This window comes from Anabas testudineus, chromosome 3 (genome assembly GCF_900324465.2).
Source record: "Anabas testudineus chromosome 3, fAnaTes1.2, whole genome shotgun sequence".
In the NCBI taxonomy this organism is placed as follows: Eukaryota; Metazoa; Chordata; class Actinopteri; order Anabantiformes; family Anabantidae; genus Anabas; species Anabas testudineus.
This window is the reverse complement of record NC_046612.1, coordinates 27,375,602-27,396,090: the sequence shown is the minus strand read 5'-3', so window position 1 is coordinate 27,396,090 and position 20,489 is coordinate 27,375,602. Positions and strand designations below refer to the sequence as shown.

The window sequence follows — 20,489 nt, the reverse complement described above, 5'->3', positions numbered from 1 at the left end:
ATTATTAAATTAGATCAAAATTTTCCATTTCACAACATAGATTGTAGGTAAGAGGTTACATGTAAAGCAATGTCTTTCTGTCATATAATATGATAAATAAATAAATTGCATAACCTCAGTAGATAGGATCAATTAAAGTGAATACAAACCTTCACATAAAATTTATGTGATAATTCAAGTATTTTATATGAATGTAATTAGTGTTAAATTGATTATTAAACCTCGAGTAATAAATCACAAAGCAATACCAAACACAGTTATGAGATCTTTATTGCCAAGTTTAGCAATAACATTAAAAAGCATTGACAAACAAATAAGAATAACTTGGAAAATTGTATATTATTATATATATTTAAGGACCATTCCATGTATCCATTCATCTACTATTCAAACTACATCAGCAAAGCATTCCATCGACATAAAACCTTGGTAATAGCAGGATTTAAACATTATATTATTTTTTCATTCACTGGCCACTTTATTAGGTACACCTGCCATAAGTTCTATTATTCTTGTTGTTATACACTGCATATAATGTATATAAATGTGTTTATATATATATATATATATATATATATATATATATATATATATAATTCCCCTCTCGTTCCTTCCTTGGAGCGGTCTTATTCCTTCAAGCTCGGGTCCTGTACCAGAGGCCTGGGAGCTTGAGGGTCCTGCGCAGTATCTTAGCTGTTCCTAGGTTGCACTCTTCAGGACAGAGATCTCAGATGTTGTCTCTTGGATCTGCTGGAGCCACTCTCCCAGTTTGGGAGTTACAGCCCCCAGTGTTCCTATTACCACTGGTACCACTTGGGCCTTCACCTTCCACATCTTTTCCAGCTCTTCTTTCAGCCCTTGGTACTTCTCGATCTTCTCGTGCTCCTTCTTTCTGATGTTGCTATCACTTGGGATTGCTACATCTATCACTACAGCCTTGTTCTCCTTTTTGTCCACCACCACTATGTTGGGTTGATTGGCCATTACCAGTTTGTCAGTTTGTATCTGGAAGTCCCACAGGATCTTAGCTCGGTCATTCTCGACTCCTTTGGAGGGATGTCCCATTTTGCTTTGGGACTTCCAGCCTGTGCTCAGCACAGATGTTCCTGTACACTATGCCGGCCACTTGTTTAAGGCGTTCCACGTATGCCGTGCCTGCTAGCATCTTGCATCCCCTGTTATGTGCTGGATTGTTTCAGGGGCATCTTTGCACAGCCTGCACTTGGTATGGTAGATCCCAGCCTCTATCGATCTTGTACTCAGAGGCTGCTCCTGTGGTGCAAGGATTAGTGCCTCTGTGCTGTCTTTCAGTCCAGCTTTGTCCAGCCACTGGTAGGATTTGTCGACATCAGCCACTTCTTCTTCATCTTCATCTGCCGGTGGTACATGCCGTGCAGGGGTTTGCCCTTCCATGAGGAAGGACTCTTCCTTCCCTTGCTCCTCTTGTTTCTGCTGCTTGAGGTATTCACTAAGCACGTCATCAGTTGGGGCCTTCTTCCTGATGTATTCACGGAGCTTAGTTGTTTCATCCTGTATAGTGGCTTTGACGCTCACTAATCCTTGGCCTCCTTCCTTCCGTTTAGCATACAGTCTCAGGGTGTTGGATTTGGGGTGAAACCCTCCGTGCATTGTGAGGAGCTTCCTTGTCTTGATGTCAGTGGCATCCATCTCCTCTTTTGGCCAGCTTGTTATGCCAGCGGGATACCTGATAACCGGGAGGGCGTAGGTGTTGATCGCCCAGACTTTGTTCTTCCCATTCAGCTGACTTCTCAGGACTTGCCTTACCCTTTGGAGGTACTTAATGGTTTCTGTTTTTCTTGCAGCCTCTTCATGGTTACCATTTGCCTGTGGGATTCCAAGGTATTTGTAGCTATCCTCAACATCTGCTATCTTGCCTTCTGGTAGTTCTATCCCCTCAGTTCTGACTACCTTTCCTCTCCTTGCTACCATGCTACCGCACTAATCTTGTCTAAATGACATTCCAATGTCTTGGCTGTATATCCTGGTGGTATGTATCAGCAAGTCAATGTCTCATTCGGCATACAGCTTGATGTCATCTATGTAGAGGAGGTGGCTGATGGTTGTGGCATTCCGTAGTCGGTATCTGTAACCAGTCTTGGTGACGATCTGGCTGAGGGGGATCAGGCCTATGCAGAACAGCAGTGGGGACAGAGCATCTCCTTGGTATATGCCGCACTTGATGTTGACTTGGGCAATCGGCTTGAAGTTGGCCTCTAGGGTTGTTTTCCACTTTCCCATTGAGTTCTGGATGAAGGTTCTTAGAGTCCTGTTGATCTGTACAGTTCCAAGCATTCCATGATCCATGTGTGAGGCATTGAGTCATAGGCTTTCTTGTAGTCAATCCAGGCAGTGCACAGGTTGGTATGTCTGGTTTTACAGTTCCTGGTGACTGCTTTATCTACCAGTAGCTGGTAGATAAAGCAGCTCCCCTGGTGTTACTACCTTTCTGGGCACTGCTCATGTATTGATCCATGTGCCTGCTCATCTTAGCTGCTATGATGCCTGACAGGAGCTTCCATGTTGTGCAGAGGCAGGTTATTGGGCGGTAGTTAGATGGGACTGCTCCCTTCTTGGGGTCCTTCAGGATCAGGACTGTTCGGCCTTCTATTAGCCATTCAGGGTGGGTTCCATTCGCTAGTAGATTGTTAATTTGTGCCGCCAGACTCTTATGGAGTGAGGTTAGCTTCTTCAGCCAGTAGTCATGATCATGTCAGGATCTGGTGCTGTCCAGTTCTTCATACCCGAGACCCTCTCTTGGATCTTGTTCAGGAAGGTTGCTGTGGTCTGCTCTCAAGTCCATCAGCCACTGGGCATTGCTGTTATGTGATGCATCCTTCTCCCATATGCTTTCCAGTATTCTTTAGTCTCCAGTCTTGATGTGTCTGCTCTCAAGACTGGATAGCGCAGTGGTTAGTGCCACTGGTAGGTATGGTAGGGTGTATGGTAGGGTGTGGGATTGATTCCTGGTTAGGACAATATCCAGTGTGGGCCCTTAGGCAAGGCCTTTAATGCTGCCTGCCTACCTTGTATAATAAGAGATACAAACACAAGAGTCAAACTGGCTTGGATGTTGCCTGGGTCAACACGGTCTGTGTCAGGTGTTGGGGAACCAGGGAAACCTGTATATGACACTGATGTATCTTGACCTCAAGTTCAACTCTAATCTCTTCAGAAGTTATTCTTGGCTCTTCGGTTACCATTTATATTATCTGTCTCTTTAGTTTGTTATCAATTGTCCAGGGAGGTTGGCTACAGTTCGTGGACCTTAAACATCTGAATAATATGTGCAACTGTAGTAACAGCAACATCAAGCTGCTTGGAGACTATAGTTTTCAGACAACCCACTAACTTCCTGCGGTCTATGTTGAGTGTGGTATACACCATTATATGAAACAGCACAGTCACTACTTTTCACCCCTTACATAGGCAGACTGACTGATTACAAGTTTGAAGACACCTGTGATGCTAATTACAGGTCACACTTACTAATGTTTCTGTTTCTGTTGAACCCAGAAAATGGAATTAAGGGAACAGCCCGCTCCTGGCTTAGGTCCTATTTGACTGATCGTTATCAGTATGTAGATCTAAATGGGGTTTACTCCACATGCTCTCCAGTGGAGTTTGGTGTTCCACAGGGTTCAGTTTTAGGCCCACTGCTTTTTTACCCCTACCAGCTACTATCTTTTTAGGGAATCTTTGAGATAAAGGGGAGGTTTGATAGCCTGTAATTGGATAGCTGACAGGGGTCGAGGTCAGTTTTCTTGATTAGCGGTGTAATACCTGCTAATTTAAAACACTTTGGGACATACCCACAGCTGAGTGAGGAATTTATGATTGTCAGCAGGGGTTCTATTATTTCTGGCACTATCTGTTTTAGAAAGTGTGTCGGTATAGGGTCTGTGAAAGTGAAATGAGTTCATTCTCTTCAAGAGGAGTAAAGTAATCTAGGTACTGATCTGCTGAGGTTAGCTCATCACCTGCATCAACTAAATTGTCTGGTTTTAAAGCTTGAATTTTATGCCTTATATTTACAATTTTGTTATTGAAAAAGTTCATGAAGTCCTCACTACTGCACAACGTTGTTGCAGAGATATCTGCAGTGGTCTTCTTTCTAGTTAATTTGGCTACTGTATTAAATAAAAAACTAGGGTTGTTTTTGTTGTTTTCTTTAAGAGTGGAGAGATACGTTGATCTAGCTGCACTAAGAGCTTTTTTATAGTTTAGGATGCTCTCCTTCCATGCTATCTGAAATACTAACAATTTAGTTTGGCACCATTTACGCTCTAACTTTCGAGCAGTCTGTTTTAAGGCACGCGTGTCATCGTTATACCAGGGAGCAAGTTTCTTATGTCTAATGACTTTTCTTTTAACTGGAGCTACATTATCTAAGGTATAATATAATGACGACTCTAGATATTCAGTCGCCTGGTCTAGTTCTGTAGGGTCAGACGGTGATCCAATCAAAGTTGATAATGCTGAGTATACATTATTAATATGACACACTGTAGTTGAAACAAGATAGTGGTCTGAGATAACTTCAGACAGTGGGAGCGTAAGTAAATTTCTTAAATCTGCTTTGCGATAATGTCAATTGTAAAGACCGGTATACGAATAAAATTGAATGGAATTGAATTACTTTTAAAACCATATTTTTGTTCAGATAAGTGTCAACTCTCTATTGGACAGCACATTTGAAGTGATATCTTGTTCTTGTACATTTTTGTAACAATACAATGCAATGTCATTGCAATGCTGTAACAAAGCTACTGATTTGTACACACTTTACATTCCTTCACATCACTTCAATTACAGTTGCAAGAAAAAGTATGTGAACCCTTTGGGATTACGTGCAGTTTTGCATGAATTGGTCATAAAATGTGCTCCGATCTTCATCTAACTCACAACAATACAAAAACACAGTCTGCTGAAAATAATAGTACACAAACATTATATGTTTTCATGTTTGTATTAAACATAACATGTAAACATTCACAGTGCAGGGTGGAAAAAGTATGTGAACCCCTAGCCTAATGACTCCTAAGAGCTCTCCAAGAGCTAATTGGAGCCAGGAGTGAGCCAACCTTGAGTCCAATCAGTGTGATGATATTGGATGTGTTGCTGAAAGCTGTCCTGCCCATTAAAAACACACACCAATTTTCGGACTACTAGTTTCAAGAAGCACTGCCTGATGTGAACCAGGCCTCGCAGAAAAGAGCTCTCAGAAGACCTACGATCAAGAATTGTTGACTTTCATGAAGCTGGAAAGGGTTAAAAAAGTATCTCCAAAAGCCTTGATGTTCATGTGTCCACGGTAAGACAGACTGTCTACAAATGGAGAAAGTTCAGCACTATCGCTACTCTCCCTGGCGTGGTCGTCCTGTAAAGATGACTGCAAGAGCACAGCGCAGAATGCTGAATGAGGTAAAGAAGAATCCTAGAGTGTCAGTTAAAGACTTACAGAAATCTCTGGCACATGCTAACATTTTTGTTGACACATCTACAATGAGGAAAACATCAAATAAGAATTGAGTACATGGGAGGACACCACGGAGGAAGCCATTGCTGTCCAAAAAAATTATCGCAGCACGTTTGAAGTTTGCAAAAGAGCACCTGGATGTTCCACAGCACTACTGGCAAAATATTCTGTGGACAGATGAAACCAAAATTGAGTTGTTTGGAAAAAACACACAACACTATGTGTGGAGAAAAAAAGGCACAGCACAGCAACATCAAAACCTCATCCCCACTGTAAAACATGGCAGAGGGAGCATCATGGTTTGGGGCTGCCTCAGGGCCTGGACGGATTGTTGTCATTGATGGAAAAATGAATTCCAGAGTTAATCAAGACATTTTGCAAAAAAACATAAGACCATCTGTCCGCTAACTGAAGCTCCACAGAGGATGGGTGATACAACAGGACAATGACCCAAAGCATACAGGTAATTCAACAAAAGAATGGCTTCAACAGAACAAAATATGCCTTCTGGAGTGGCCCAGTCAGAGTCCTGACCTCAACCCGATTGAAATGCTGTGGCATGACCCTAAGAGAGCCATTCACCCAGACATCCCAATATTGCTACAATGAAACAGTTTTGTGAAGAGGAGTGATCCAAAATTACTCCAGATCGTTGTGCCGGTTTGATCTGCAACTACAGGAAACGTTTGGTTGAGGTTATTGCAGCCAAATGAGGGTCAATTATTAAGTCCAAAGGTTTACATACTTTTTCTTGCAACTGTATTCCACCTTAAAAAATATATATAGTTTATAGTATAGTATAGTTCCTGGTTGAACCTGGCCACGCACTGGGTCAAGTGAATTTACAGGCAAAGGTGTTCTGCCAGCTAATGATAAGCCAGACGACATTGCTAACATCTAGTGTATTGACTAGAGTTGTTTCGGTCGTGAACGATTCGTTCAATAAGAACGAATCTTTGCTATGACTTCGGAGTGATTAGTTCTCTCAGTGAGTGATTCGTTCATTTTCAGTTCATTGCAGTACCTTCTCTCGCCACATGGCAGCAGCTCCATAAGCACAGTCAGCAGGACAGGAAACAGAAATGATTCGTTCACGACTCACTCAACTGTGAGTCCGTACTCAGGTCCTCGTTCTTTTGTCACGTGACAACAGGCCGCTCAGGCTCTGTCAGCAGCACTACAGTTCGTTCACGAGTCGTTCATACGGATCATTACGGATTCGTTCTTTCGTTCTTTTGTCACATGACAGCTGAAGCTCCGCTACAGAGCTGTGGACTGAGAAAAAGGAAATGAATGATGTCTGATATCTGATATCTGACGGTCATTTATTGTCAACTGACGCACGACAGACATTATTTATTCATGGAATCATAATTAATTAGTGGTCTTTGATTCTTGTAGATGTGTGTAGTGATTTTGTGTAAATAATGTGAATTATGTTTGTACATAAATACTTTCGAAAATGATAAACATGTTAATTGTGCTATTCTCCTCCATAAAATAATAAAGTGTAACATTATTAATAACAACAACAATAACATCAATAATAATAATAATGATAATGATAATAATAATGTCGCGTTTTGGACACAATAAATGCACCATGTAAATATTTTCGGGAACTTGTTACTTGTTGCTTTAAAAGTCTAAACTCATTATCAATAAGTTTAACTTTCACTCGTCTTCTACCAGCTGTCACCGGCTGCAGCAGCAGTTCACTTGCTCTCGTTCATCGTTCTTCGTTCACTGCTCTCGTTCTTCGTTCACAGCTCTCGTTCTTCGTTCACAGCTCTCGTTCTTCGTTCACAGCTCTCGTTCTTCGTTCTTCGTTCACAGCTCTCGTTCTTCGTTCACAGCTCTCGTTCTTCGTTCTTCGTTCACTGTTCTCGTTCTTCGTTCACTGCTCTCGTTCATCGTTCTTCGTTCACTGTTCTCGTTCATCGTTCACTGCTCTCGTTCATCGTTCATCGTTCACTGCTCTCGTTCATTTGTCACGTGACAGCTACAAAGTCACTGTTGCGCTGTTAAACAACAACATCAGGGAGGATGCAGGAACACAAGTCACTTTATTGTGGTGTGTATTTGCTTTCCTAGGTTTTCACATGGTTTGAATTGCTTGTGGCTTTTTGTGTATTATAATTTGTCAGCTGAACAAACCATGTTGTCTTCACTATATAGTGTCTGAGAACCGCGGCCATTTTTACATCGCCCACTAGAGGGTTACACCGCAACCCGCTGGAAAATGAACGAAATGAACGAAATGATTCGTTCACTTTAGAGTTCGAGACTCACGAATCTGAGTCAGTTCAAAGACTCGTTTTTCCCATCACTAGTATTGACAACAGCAGCGTGAGCTGCAGTGTTGAGCTTTTTAATAAAACTTAACAGTTTTTAACCAGAGAAATCTGAGTAGTTAGTTAATGCTAAATCACGTACCTAAATTCACCAGTCTCTAAGAAAGGACATGCCACATTGGTCTTATTCATTTTGTGAAACCTAAAGCTATTTTTAAGTTGATATAGAGGTAAATCATTGCTACACTGTAATGTATCAGCGACTGAACTTATGAATGTATCAATTGCCACTGATGAAGTCAACAGTCATGAAAATTCCGAATCCCCGCTTGTAATGAACTGCAGTTTTAGTTTTTGTTTGTTTTTTGCTAATAAAATAAGGAGTATTTGAATTGGTTACATGCAGTTTATACCTAAACATATTTACATTACAAGTATTGGTGTCCACCACATAGTTGAACTATTTAAAAATTCAAATTAAGGGCAGGATAATTGGTTGGTCTATGCCCTGCATGTTTTGTGATCTGGCAATCAAGGGCAGATGCAGCCTTCAGTAAAGCACAATGCTGTTTCAAAGGTAAAAGCTGCTAGAAGACAAATGTTGATGTCTGATTGCTGACAAGACTGATGTTCTAATTATTCCTGGGAGAGCAGTCTCTCATTACCCTGCGTTCTCAGCCATATTCTCCACCTATTAGTATAGTTTATCCAACCCCTACACTGAAATACATCATTGTTTGGATTATGCACATTACTGCTTTGTTTTGCAGCTGATAATGTGGCACCATATGGAGCAATGGGCCATTGTGAATAGTAAGGATGAACAGGAACATTGAAACTGTTCCCTGCAGTGTCATAACCATGTCAGAGACTCTATATTTAGTTAAGCTTTTTTTTAGTATACACAGAGCAGGATTAATTGTGGACTGGTTCCAATTCCTGGCTGGCTTCTTGATAAGAGGCCATTTGTGACTGTGTGACAGGAGGAGGAGTGCACGTATCACACTTGACAGACCCATTTCCAAAACAATTATTTATATATACTCTTTGGCACATAAGTGATGTAGTAGAAAGTGGCAGTGTAGCAGACACCTATTATAAGCCACTGAGAGTTCTCGTCCAACTGTCATATGAATTTAGATGCATTTCCATCAGCTTTGTTGAAGTGGAAAACAAAAACTGATGAGTTTTGGACAGCTTGTTGTTTTTTATTTGTTGCTGCTGACAATTTGTCCATATTTCATGCCGTATGAAGATAAAAATAACATATCACAGTACTTCAGCTTACAGCCACAGCACCATAACGTATACACAGGGGAGACAGGTAGTTTAGCACTTGTGGGAGGTTGTGGCTGTCTCCTCTTTTTGTATGGCATTTAGAAACACCCAAATCTCTTGGTAAAGCCTTGCTTACATGTATATGGAGAATGCATTTCTACCACTATGTATTACAGAATTCTTATCAGTGAAGAGCTTTATATACCATAGTGTAGCACTGACTACTCTGGTGTCTGTGACTACAGACAATTACATTACATATAGTATATTTGCAGTATATTTGCACAATTGTTTCTTGTTCGTTACTTTCATACAGTATTGCAAAGCACAATATGGTACACAACTTTTATTTTATTTTATTTTATTAAATTAAAGAGTTAATAACAATCTCTGAATGATAATATATGGTAATTATTTCAGACTCCGCAAACAACAAACTATTGGTGGAAGCCTAACTACAATAAATCAGCAATCACTGCTTTCTCAGCAACAGCAAAGACGATTCATTTTTCCACTTTTTCTAGAAACATGTTCGAAACTCATCTTAGAGTTCAGATGTACTGTTGTCAGAATAACAGAACAGTAGAGATATAAAAGTGATCATATAATCACATTATAGTATTATTATATACCAGTGCCTGCGTGTCCACCTTCTTTTTCACTTGTCCACCACCTGTCGATATTTGTGCCAACTCGCCTTTAATTTTATTATGATGATTGCCTCTTTTATTTCCTTCACTCTGCTCAAGTAGTCCCTCGCCACACATTCTCCTCGATGAAGGAGTACTGTGCTAGTACTGTAGAGAAGGAGTACTGGAGGAGTACTGTACTAGTGACAGATAGAGCTGTACCTTGTTTGGCACAACGCCAGGTCCACATTATCCAGTCAGCTTTGGCGACTCTTAGAAGCAGTTTGATTTTATTGTCTGTCCAGATAAATAAGTATGCCCCAACGTTTCGCTGAAAGTGAATGAAAAATATCTTGCTATGAAAGGTGTACCAAATAGTCTAATGTACATTTTCTTCTTGGATAGTTTTCGGTGACTGGCTACGTGAACAGAATACAACTAAACCAACACACATATTCATCCTGTTACAACAGTATAGATTTACGGCAAATATTTCTTTAGTTAAAGCAAAGTTTTTTAATAAATGCCAAAGCTACAAAGCTTCATATATGAAGGTAAAACTGATTTGTCTGATTTGTTTCCTTGCTTCATGTTATGACAAGTTTTTCTCCAAGTGCACAGACCCTGAGGCTGGAAAATGTTTAAATCTAATGGTCTCTGCTAAGAGCACCTGGTAATTCCTAAGTAAACTTTTAAGACAGGTGATCTGACGAGATATCTTCAGTTAATTGATGATATCATTGATTAAATTGAATTTTGACCATAAGAGAAAGACAAAGCAACATGATAGCAATTTAGACAAACATCATATTCTGGACATACTTGTGCAAAGGGTTCTATTTGTTTGTAGATTTGGAAATGGTGAAATAGTGTTATAAGAAAGTTACACTGGCTGTTTTATAGATCAACTGAAAATTAATTTCCATTAACTGAAATTCAACAGTGGGAATAAATGGTTTAAATCTCCCTAAGTTTTAGACAGTAATCTGACAGATTCAGCATGATGCTACACAGAATTACATGTTTAAAATCCTTAAAATGACACCCAAGCTTAGTCACTAACAGTCACATTTCTGCCTTGGATATTCTCAGCTGCACACTAAAAGGTACATTAGAGTATTTCCAATTTCCCCAATCCTATTTCTAACGGCATACAGCATAAGTCATTGTCATTGATATTACAGTATTGTGCTTCCAGTAGAGGCTATGGGGTAACTAAGGTGGAATAGTTTTAGTATTTACTTTGAATAATAAAAAAGGTGCACCCTGAAGGAGAAAAGATGGATTTTAAAATGCATTTCTTTTACTTCTCAGACACAGCTGTACTCTTGATGTAAAGTGCCACCTACTGTATGTAAATAACAAATGATTCTTTTCCAAATTTGTATTTTGTAACTCTGTATCTTTGTTCACATGTCTATTTCAGAGTTTTCGAACTAATGCCCACAGCATTGTCCTCTGGACTGACTTGTCTCTTTTTTTGTTCGCTGCACACAATATAGTCAGAGGGGTTTTTGCTGAAAAGATGACGGATTATGTTAATGTAGATCTTTTGATCAGAACATTGCACTTTTGTCACATGTCAGTATAGAGGTGAGTATCACTTCACTGTTACGTTACTCTGGCCATGACGGCTGACTGCTGACACAGTTGACAGTTTGGCCCTGATTTAATTTATTGAGAGTTGTGGGCCTGATCAAAGTGCTTCTCTAGAAGTGTGCTTTATTGTAAGCCGTCATTGTTAGTCATCCAGATCCATCTTTTTTCATCTATACATTATACTGTAGCTCTGACAGGACTCCTATACCCCTTTTCTACCAAACTAGTTTGAGGGCTGTTTCAGGGTCAGTGTCTAATTCCAGTTGAACTGTCTCTTAGCATGGAAAACTGGTTTCAGAGTGGCACCAGCTCTTTGCTGATGTAGCAGGCGGCTGGGGCCGGGATAATTGTGACCATCAAGACCGATTGAAAAATAGATGTGAAGATAAAAATGAATGTATCATTAGTATTGTGAAGCTGTTTGTTTTTTGGCAATGACCTGATTAAAAAAAAAAAATTCACAAATGGAGTTAATTTTCTGCAGGCTCCATCTTGGTTAGAGTTGTTTGGCTAGCACTCAACCACTCAAGGTGAACTGACATGCTAGAAGTAGAAGTAGAAAGCTTATTCTGCAGAGACTCGGTTGACTCAGGCTGCTTCTGTTGCATCATTAAACTGAAAACCCTCCTAACAATGAGGCCAGACACACACAGGTACTTCACAGCAGTAAAGGGAGATGGATGATGGATGTTTACTCACACAGCAGCTGCTGCCAGACCTGGCATGCAGGGAGGCACTGGGCAGTGGAAGGATGAAATGGCATCACTCGGTGATGGAAGCAGCAGCACAAGAAGGGGTGCTGGGTTGTCCTGGTGCTTAGCAGGAAGTTTGTCAGTGACGGAATGAGGTCAGTCCCTCCTCTAGTGCATGTACTCTATATGAATTAATAATACAGCACACAGCAGCATGGACTCGTAGTAGTATACAAGGAGAAAATAAAAGAAATACAATTCCTGGGAGTAAACTGGAAGTGATCTGAAAGTGTAATATTGTTTATGTTCATGTGTGTATGAACTTTGTTTTGTCAGCCTGTCACAGTAACTCAGCATGACAGGCCTGAGCTCATCTACAGTATGTAGAGTGTGTGTCTTTATGTATGTGTAACACACTAGAATTAATTTAACCAGGTTGTCGCTAGCACAAATGCAGTAGCCTGTTTAAAACTTCCATGTTGTTCTGCTCACTTTAAAGCAATTTACCAATTTAATGTTTACATTCCTCTCCGTCTCTATTGCTGCAAGTGCTGTGTTTTATATTCTGTAACTACTGTAGATTATACAGTAATACAACACCAAAGAAACTCTCCCCTCCAAAATAAATGTCGTTTCGACATTGAACAGTCTCTGACCCCACAGCTTTAACCCGTTATGGTATAAGTTACGGTTGAAGGTTTGCGACTTGAGGTACCCTCTGTCAATAAACAGTTTTAAACATGAGACATTAGGTTGTCCTACCATGTCTCCACAGCAGACATTGTTGGCCAAGTGACATCAAAATGAATGCTCTGCTTTGCAGTCTTTGTATCTTAACTCAGGGATAATTATCCTGTTCCTGTTTTATAACCCATAATCTACATTCTTACATGTTGACCCTACTTTATACTTTAAATTCAATCATTAGAACCTAAAATATGTGTTTCTACTGGTGTCTACTGTCAGTCAAACATACAAATGCTAGATACTGTGAAGGTAACATTTGAACCATCTTGTACTTAAGATGTTATTTATGCTGCTTCATTAGGCGACGTTCCTGCATCTGTCTGCTCCATCGTGTGATGCTCCTGCGCCCTGGAGATTGTTGTTCTTGACCAGACCACTGCCCACAGTGTTGGTCTCTGTGTCTAGGGGCGGACTGTAGGTAAAGCTCTTTTGCACAGTTTCTTAGGGGTGTCTTGGTCTTGGAGTGAGACACAGGTGGCACTGCAATAATGGAGTTCTATTCGCTGTGAGGTGTCGCTATCGGAGTAACTGATTGTTGCATCTCTGGTTTGGTTCTTCTGTCGTGTCTTTTCTTTTCTCCATTCAGTGTTTGGGGGTGTCACATCCTGCTCAAGTGGCAGCAAGTCGCAGGGCAGTAACAAATTTCTATGGACATCACATACACTGGGTTATCCTGTTTCTATTCAGTTATGACGTAGACCCTTTTCTTCCAGTATGACTGGAGTTTAGTTGGGCCTCCCCTCTCTGCAACATTACGTACCAATACCCTGCATCCTGTCTGTAACTCTGCCACATAGCTTTTTATGTCATAATACCTTTTTATACCCTGCCCGTCCTTTCTGCACATTCGCATAAGCCAACTAATAAGTCTCCTATTCACTGTGTGACTGGCTTTCTACTCCAAGTGGCAAGCCAAACTTAAAGTCAATCAGCAGCTTTGGACCAAAAAGCAAGCTCTACCTATATTTTTTCAAACTCTCTGCCCTGGTCTTGGTGAAGCTTTGAAGGAAAGCCAAACTTGAGGACAAAATCACCAATTTCTCAGCTGCAGTTTTAGCAGATTTGTTGTTGTGATGATTGGGAAATCACTGTATGGATTTCAACATTTAGTGAATCTGGGTTGCTGAGTGGTCTTCTTTGTCCACTGCATCCCCTTTGAAAAGTGTCCTGACAGCCCATATTTAAAACAATGTCCACATTGACTGCCTAGTGTCTTCACAGGCTTTACATCCTCTCCGGGGGGCTCAACTGTACCTAAGGAGGATCTGTTTCTGGGTACTCATGCTCCTCCTTATTTTTGCCTCCTCCTCCATCAGCAACTGCACAGCTTCATATAGTTCTGTGTCCCTCGAACTGCTGACTGCTAGTGCTTTATGCCCTTTCTGTTTAGCAGTGTCCCCTCGTGGTTCCTGTGCACCCTCCACTAACTCTGACACTTTGCTACCCTGGTGATGCCCCTGTGTCACTGCCTGCAACTCATTCACTTTTGAAACTTTGCTGTCCCCACTTTTTCTCTGTTTTGACTGCCACCCCATTTCTAATTAAGTACTCAAAACATTTGGTTTGGCTTTTGGTAAAAGTTGAGCCTATTTCCTTTTGCACTGCAAATAGTCAACACATTCTTATACCACAACATCACATAGTAAGGTATCTGAATACTGATGCTAAAAGTACCCTTTGGCATCACTGCTTGATGCATCATGTGTGCCTGTTGGACGTCTTATCAAAACAATCCAATTTGTGACACGGCGGAAAAATCACACTTTAATTGACTCTATGCACAAAGACAAATGGGTTAAGGTTATGCAAATAAATGTGGGGGTTGGTTTAAGTTAAAAGATAAACTGAGTACTTCAATACCAATTCTAACATCAGTATTGAGACACCAAGTAGGAAACATAATTGTGTAAAGTTGTGAACAAGCTCAGATAGTACCCCTATGATTGTAGCTGCTTTATGGAGCTGCCATGAACTCCTGTGAAACAGGAACAAAGGAGTTTTTTTTTTTTCAGTATGTGGCTGTTTGTCATAGCAGGGATAGTAAAATCAGTAGAGATTAAGAAATATGCTCTACAGTGCTAGAGTGTTAGTAGGTAAAGTAGCACAAAAGTGCAGCTAAAAACAATTTGTCCCATATTAGTGATCTTACTGTTAGTAACTGCACTAACTAGCATCGCAGACTTTTGTCCAGTTTGAACAAAATTAACCACCAGAGAAAATAGCTTTCTGAAATTTAACCTCTGAACTGTGAGTTAGTGTGCTAAAAAATGACCACTTCTGTCTATATTACCTTTGAAATAACATTATCATACCATATAGTTTTTTGCAGGCTGCAGTACAAGAGAAACATCCACAGACTGCCTTGAATCAATTCAAAATGTTTCCATCAATCAGTTAATTCAGCAATGGTTAAAGCTATGCACCTGTTTTTTAAGCCCAAAGGCTCATTTCAATGCACTACCACGTTTGTATCAATTGCATCTCAATGGGATTTTGGAAACAGTGCCTGCACAGTAATTCTGGGATCACACTTAATTTGTCATGCATTTGCTTTGCTTGAGACTGCTTAAAAGAAAACAGCAACCTGAACACTGGAATGAAACTGCATACAGTTTACATGCTTGTTTTATTTTGTTGTTCACATTTGTTTTATTTGTATTTCATTATTCATGTTATTCTAGTTCAATTTTAACACAGAGCAGTAGGTAGGATGATTACAGGAGCAGGGCAGCTGCTAGATAGATCACTTGTCGTTTGCACTATATATGTCCAATGTGCGTTTTTATTTCATTTAATCAGAAATTTGACAGGCACTATGCCAATTAGTCACATTTCTGCAGTGGTTCAGAGTGCTAAAAAGTACAATTATTTATGGTGATGTACAGATTCTAAATTGCTCTTTGCTGTCTCTATATATCAGCCCTGTGATAGACCGGGTACCAGTCCAGGGTCTACCCTGCCTCCTGCCCAATGACAGCTGGGATAGATTCCAGCACCTTAAGAGGATGATGGATAGATGGATGGATGTGCAGTGATGTACATGTAAAACTACTATAGAAAAGCAGGAGAAAACTGAGACAGGGTAGTTAAGAAACAGGAGTCTCCTGGTGGGCACTTTCAACTTAAAAGGAGTCAAATTTAAGAATGTTTTGAGTAAAAAAGTGACATGAGATGTAATTTAAGAGCTCTTAAACTATATGTTCTGTAAGAGTTTATTATTTTTGAAACATATTTTTTGAATTACCAACTAAATGAATGCTGCTGCTGTGAGACCGTATTATTTCTGTCATACTTCTCGTCTCTCTGTTCTTAAACAGTGGATCAGCTGATCACCACATTGCTTGTAGATTTTTACATTTTGTCATTCAGCGCAGCTTTTATCCAAAGCAAGCAAAATAGCTCCCACACACTCTAAGCAAAATGCCATGAGAGGAAATGGCTCAGTTTTGTAAGATGTAAGATGCCAGATGGGGAAAGTTTCTGAGTGTGTATTTGTGATTTTGTGTGCAGGAGGTGGGCTGTGATCGACAGCTGGCCAGTGGTGCCAGGGAGGATAACTGTGGCGTCTGTGGTGGTGATGGCTCAACATGCCGACTGGTACGAGGACAGGCTCTGCCTCACCTGACACCGGAACAGCGTAGGTATCTGACCAATAATCTTGCAGTTATTTGAACGCCATCAACTCACATATACTGTGTAGCACACGTCTTTTTAAACTTCGTGCTCGTCATGTTTATCATGTCTTTATTCCTGGATATCCTTAACACTTAGTACTTTAAATTCATGCTACTACTAAGATCTTTTTTCCACTCAATATGTCTTTCACCTTCTGGCCTTTCCAAAATATCAGATTTACTTGTCACAGGCCTAATATCTCTATGCTGGTTTCATAACTGTAGAAGAAACATGGACTTACAGCCTTCCTCCCGGTCAGACTCTATGGGAGATACATACTATAAATGTCTGCTGGAACTCGGGGCTCTCACCAGTCTTGGCTGGATGTCAGTCTTTGCAGAGTTGGCTACAGGTCTTCAGGAGCCATCTCAGCACTTCTGCCTCCAGCCTTTATTGAGGCTGGACTATTAAAATGCCATCTGGCTACAGCAACCCACCCACTAGCAGAAGAAACTAAACCATCCAAGTACCAATTATTTTTTTTCACAGGTTTTCATCAAATGTTACACCCACAGATTAAATTCATAACTTGGAAAACTTTAACTTGGTTAACTAAATAAAATGTTAATAACAGGACAAGCCAAGTAGAAAATTAGTGTTTGATTTTAATCAGGGTTTGTCTTAGTTTTACAAACAACAAAGCTCAGCAATGACCACTTGTCACTCTGTTACGATTGATTAGATGAATAGGAGCTGATAAGGTCAATATCCACTACATGCTTTAGTTTTCTGCAGTACTGTTGAATAACAAAGTAATTAATAGATAAATACTTAATATTTACTCAAAACTTTACAAGTAAAAAGTAAATACATAGAGGCATATGTTATGCATTTCAATGAATAATACAATTAATTACTCATTAATACAAATACAATTGAAATTATTAGACACAGTGTCTTTACCTATCAGGATCAGCAGATTTGTAAGTCTGGATATGTAGGAAAATGCTTTCACCTTAAAGTGTGAGAATTTTGCTTAATTGTCTTGAGCTAAAGTGGTAACAACTTGTGGTGTTATTGTGTTTTGGCTTGTGGCTTTGATGAAAGAAATCCTGACTCTATTGAAGGCTGTTTCTCTTCTTTCCCCCCCAAATCTCTACTCTGCTTCTGTTGCCTCGATCTACATATTGTTGATAGAGTTGACAAAGGTTAGAGGAAAAAATAACAGGAACTGCTTATGATAGAGCAATCAGATAAAAATACACCAGAATCTCAGGCTCAGAAGATTAAATTGAACACCTCTGGCTGAAGGTGATCAGCATATATCAAATATCACCTTAGCCAAAGGCATACGAATGCAAATATTTTTTACCAAATTTTGCTATGGCTTTACTATAAGTGAAAAGTATATATGTTTGCTGCTCACAATTACAGTCCAGTCATAAGAACAAAAAAATACACAACATCAAATCAATCAAATTAAGTTGGTATTTTAAATACTTTTAATTGCAGTTTTTACTTCTCAGTGTTGTTAACTCATTTTCACCTGTGCCAAAAAGGTATTGAGGGTTATTACCCAGCACAACCAAAGATCTACTATTGTGTTAAGCATGTGACCCCTAATAGCACCCAGCACTGTAGCCAAGGCCTCCTAATGGCCAGTACAAAGCTGCCTTTGTAGCACTCAGTAGTGGAAAGAGTCTCTGTGTGGTTGTGGAGTTTTGGTCCACAGCATCAAGTTTGTCCACCACTGCCAGTTGCACTTAAGTCATCTTTTCTCATTCAAGAATCCTCTTTGCCTGCTCCAAAGTCTGAACACCGTCCTCAGGAGTGAGGCAATGAAGAATTATAGGAAATTTAGTTGCAGTGAGCAGATGCTGGAGTTTTTACAGTGCTGTGCATATAGATCTACTATGAGGAATTCAATCCAGGCCAGTTACTCTGGCTTCAGTAAAAAGAAATGAGGAGTTCTTTAAGAAGTAACTGAGGGTGTGATGACATATGGTATTACCAGCTCTTCTGAATGGGCTCTTGACAAGCTTACTGCACTGCAGCTCTGCTGTATAGAGGCTCATGGGGTGAAGGCTTAAAGTTAACCTGCAAGGATCAAGAAGAAATTGAGGAAGGATGGGTAAATAATGCAAGTAACGATAAAGGTACTTGGCAAGATTTCAAATACACGTAGCTAGAAATCGACATGGTCCAGTCACCATACAGGTGAAGGTGACGGAGGGATCATCCACTGAACTGATAGCCTGTTTTACATTGCCTCTTCAAGGCGGCTTTACTGCACTAACATGCTGCCTGGCTGTGCTGTAAAAAATGAAGGGGTTTATTGTATTTGTATGTTTCTGATTATAGTTACATTCATGTTTAATTCGTCAGACATAATACTGTGCTGCAGAGCTAGGGAGACTAACAACGTTGGCAGCAAAAGAAGGCGGTCAGTTAAACCGCAGTGTAAATAGACAAAGGAGTAAAGAGACTTGGGACAGCTTCTCACCTATGTGGCTGTATTTATGTGTGAAAAGGCTGATGCCGATACGATATATGCAGGTTGTGTGCTGGATCCTCTGTGCCCCTGTGCAAACTTGTGCAGTTGACCCTAAGAGCCTATCTATGCATAGACCAGCAGAGCTAACCTACTATCACGAGGAATTGCATTCATATTCTGGCTGCCACCTATATTTTAATAATTTACAGCAACAAATACAACACGTTCTACATGATGCTATCTGAAATAGGTCTAATAGGTAAATGGATATGTGAATCAAAATCTTCTAAACTAAACATTAACATTTTAAAAGCTCTTTCTATACAACTCAACGTTTTGCAAGTGTGCAAGTATTAAATTGATCACTAGACAGGATGTGTTGACCTCTGTGCTGCACCTAGTTGCCTTTATTTTGTCTCCTGAGAATAAATCATCATTTTATTTTGAGGGTAAAACAATGTGAAAAGTCAGGAAATGTTTTTGCAAGCTAAAAAACAGAAATCCTTCTACAGTAGTAAATACTTCCAGTAGCTGAGCATGTGCTATCTGTGCACACTGTGAGCATGAGCTTAAGAAAGTCTCATGATTGACTAGTTAGCAAAGCTCACCAACATTTAACAGAACACATGTGGATGTTATTTAGACATACAAAGTTGATCAGTGCTGCTGTGCAGTTGTAAAAAAAGGCAGATTTAGGGATGTCAGTGACTGTAGCTTCTTTCCCTCCTTAAGTTTCCTGCATTTTAAAGTGAAGAGGCTTTTACTACAAGAAGTGAGTACAGTGAGGGGTTAGAAAGGCTCTTGAATATGCAATGCACGTGCAAAAGTTGCCATCTCTCACTCTATTAAGCAGCAAAAGACAAAATATGAGATACCAATACCTGTAATAACACCTGAAAGGTTTAACTTAACACTTACCTTTTCAGATTAAAGCTGCAAAAACTGCATTTATTGATTATTGTATTGATAATTGCTTTTTAATTAACCAAAACTGACATTCTTGCACTTTTTCATAATTAGTATGGTATTTCATTTTTGTGGTTTATTTACAGTATGTGAACAAGTGGGCGCTTGTTTCAGTCTTTGTTGCCATATGACTTGCTGACAGGACTGGATTTTGATGGAAATGATGTTGAAACTTTCCCACAATAAGTAAAACACATTTTGCAGCAATTACAGCCATATTCTAGCTGTCAGTTTTTCAAGATAATCTGGTGAGATTTCATTCCATGCTTCCTGGAGCATCTCCCACAAGATGGATTGGCTTAGTGGAGTCTCCTCCACAACATCTCAATAGGGATCTGATCCCTAGACCATGCTGGCCACTCCCTAACAGTCAGAATACTGCTTATTCTTCAAATATTGCTGACAATATTATCCTGTTGGGTCATTATTCTGCTGTAGGATGAAATTGCCCCCAGTCGAGTGATGTCCACAGGGTATGGCATGGTGTTGCAATATCTTGTGATAGCTTTCCTTGCTCATGGTCCCTTCTACTCTGTAAAAATATTCTATTTTACCACCTCCAAAGCACACACAGACCATCACACTGCCTCCACCATGCTTGACTGAAGGTATTAAGCAGTGTTCTATCGTCTTTTTATTTGTTCTGTGTCTCACAAATGTTCTTCTGTTTGACCTCAA

At 40.0% G+C, this 20,489-nt stretch overlaps 1 protein-coding gene across 1 annotated transcript in view; it reads left to right on the top strand.

Moving 5' to 3' along the window:
* adamtsl3 (ADAMTS-like 3) overlaps positions 1-20,489 on the top strand; it is a 175,798-nt gene that overhangs the window by 101,120 nt on the left and 54,189 nt on the right. The window contains exon 7 of the mRNA XM_026378845.2: positions 16,247-16,373. Coding sequence (XP_026234630.1) covers positions 16,247-16,373 — 127 coding nt within the window. The remainder of the gene's footprint in view (positions 1-16,246; positions 16,374-20,489) is intronic.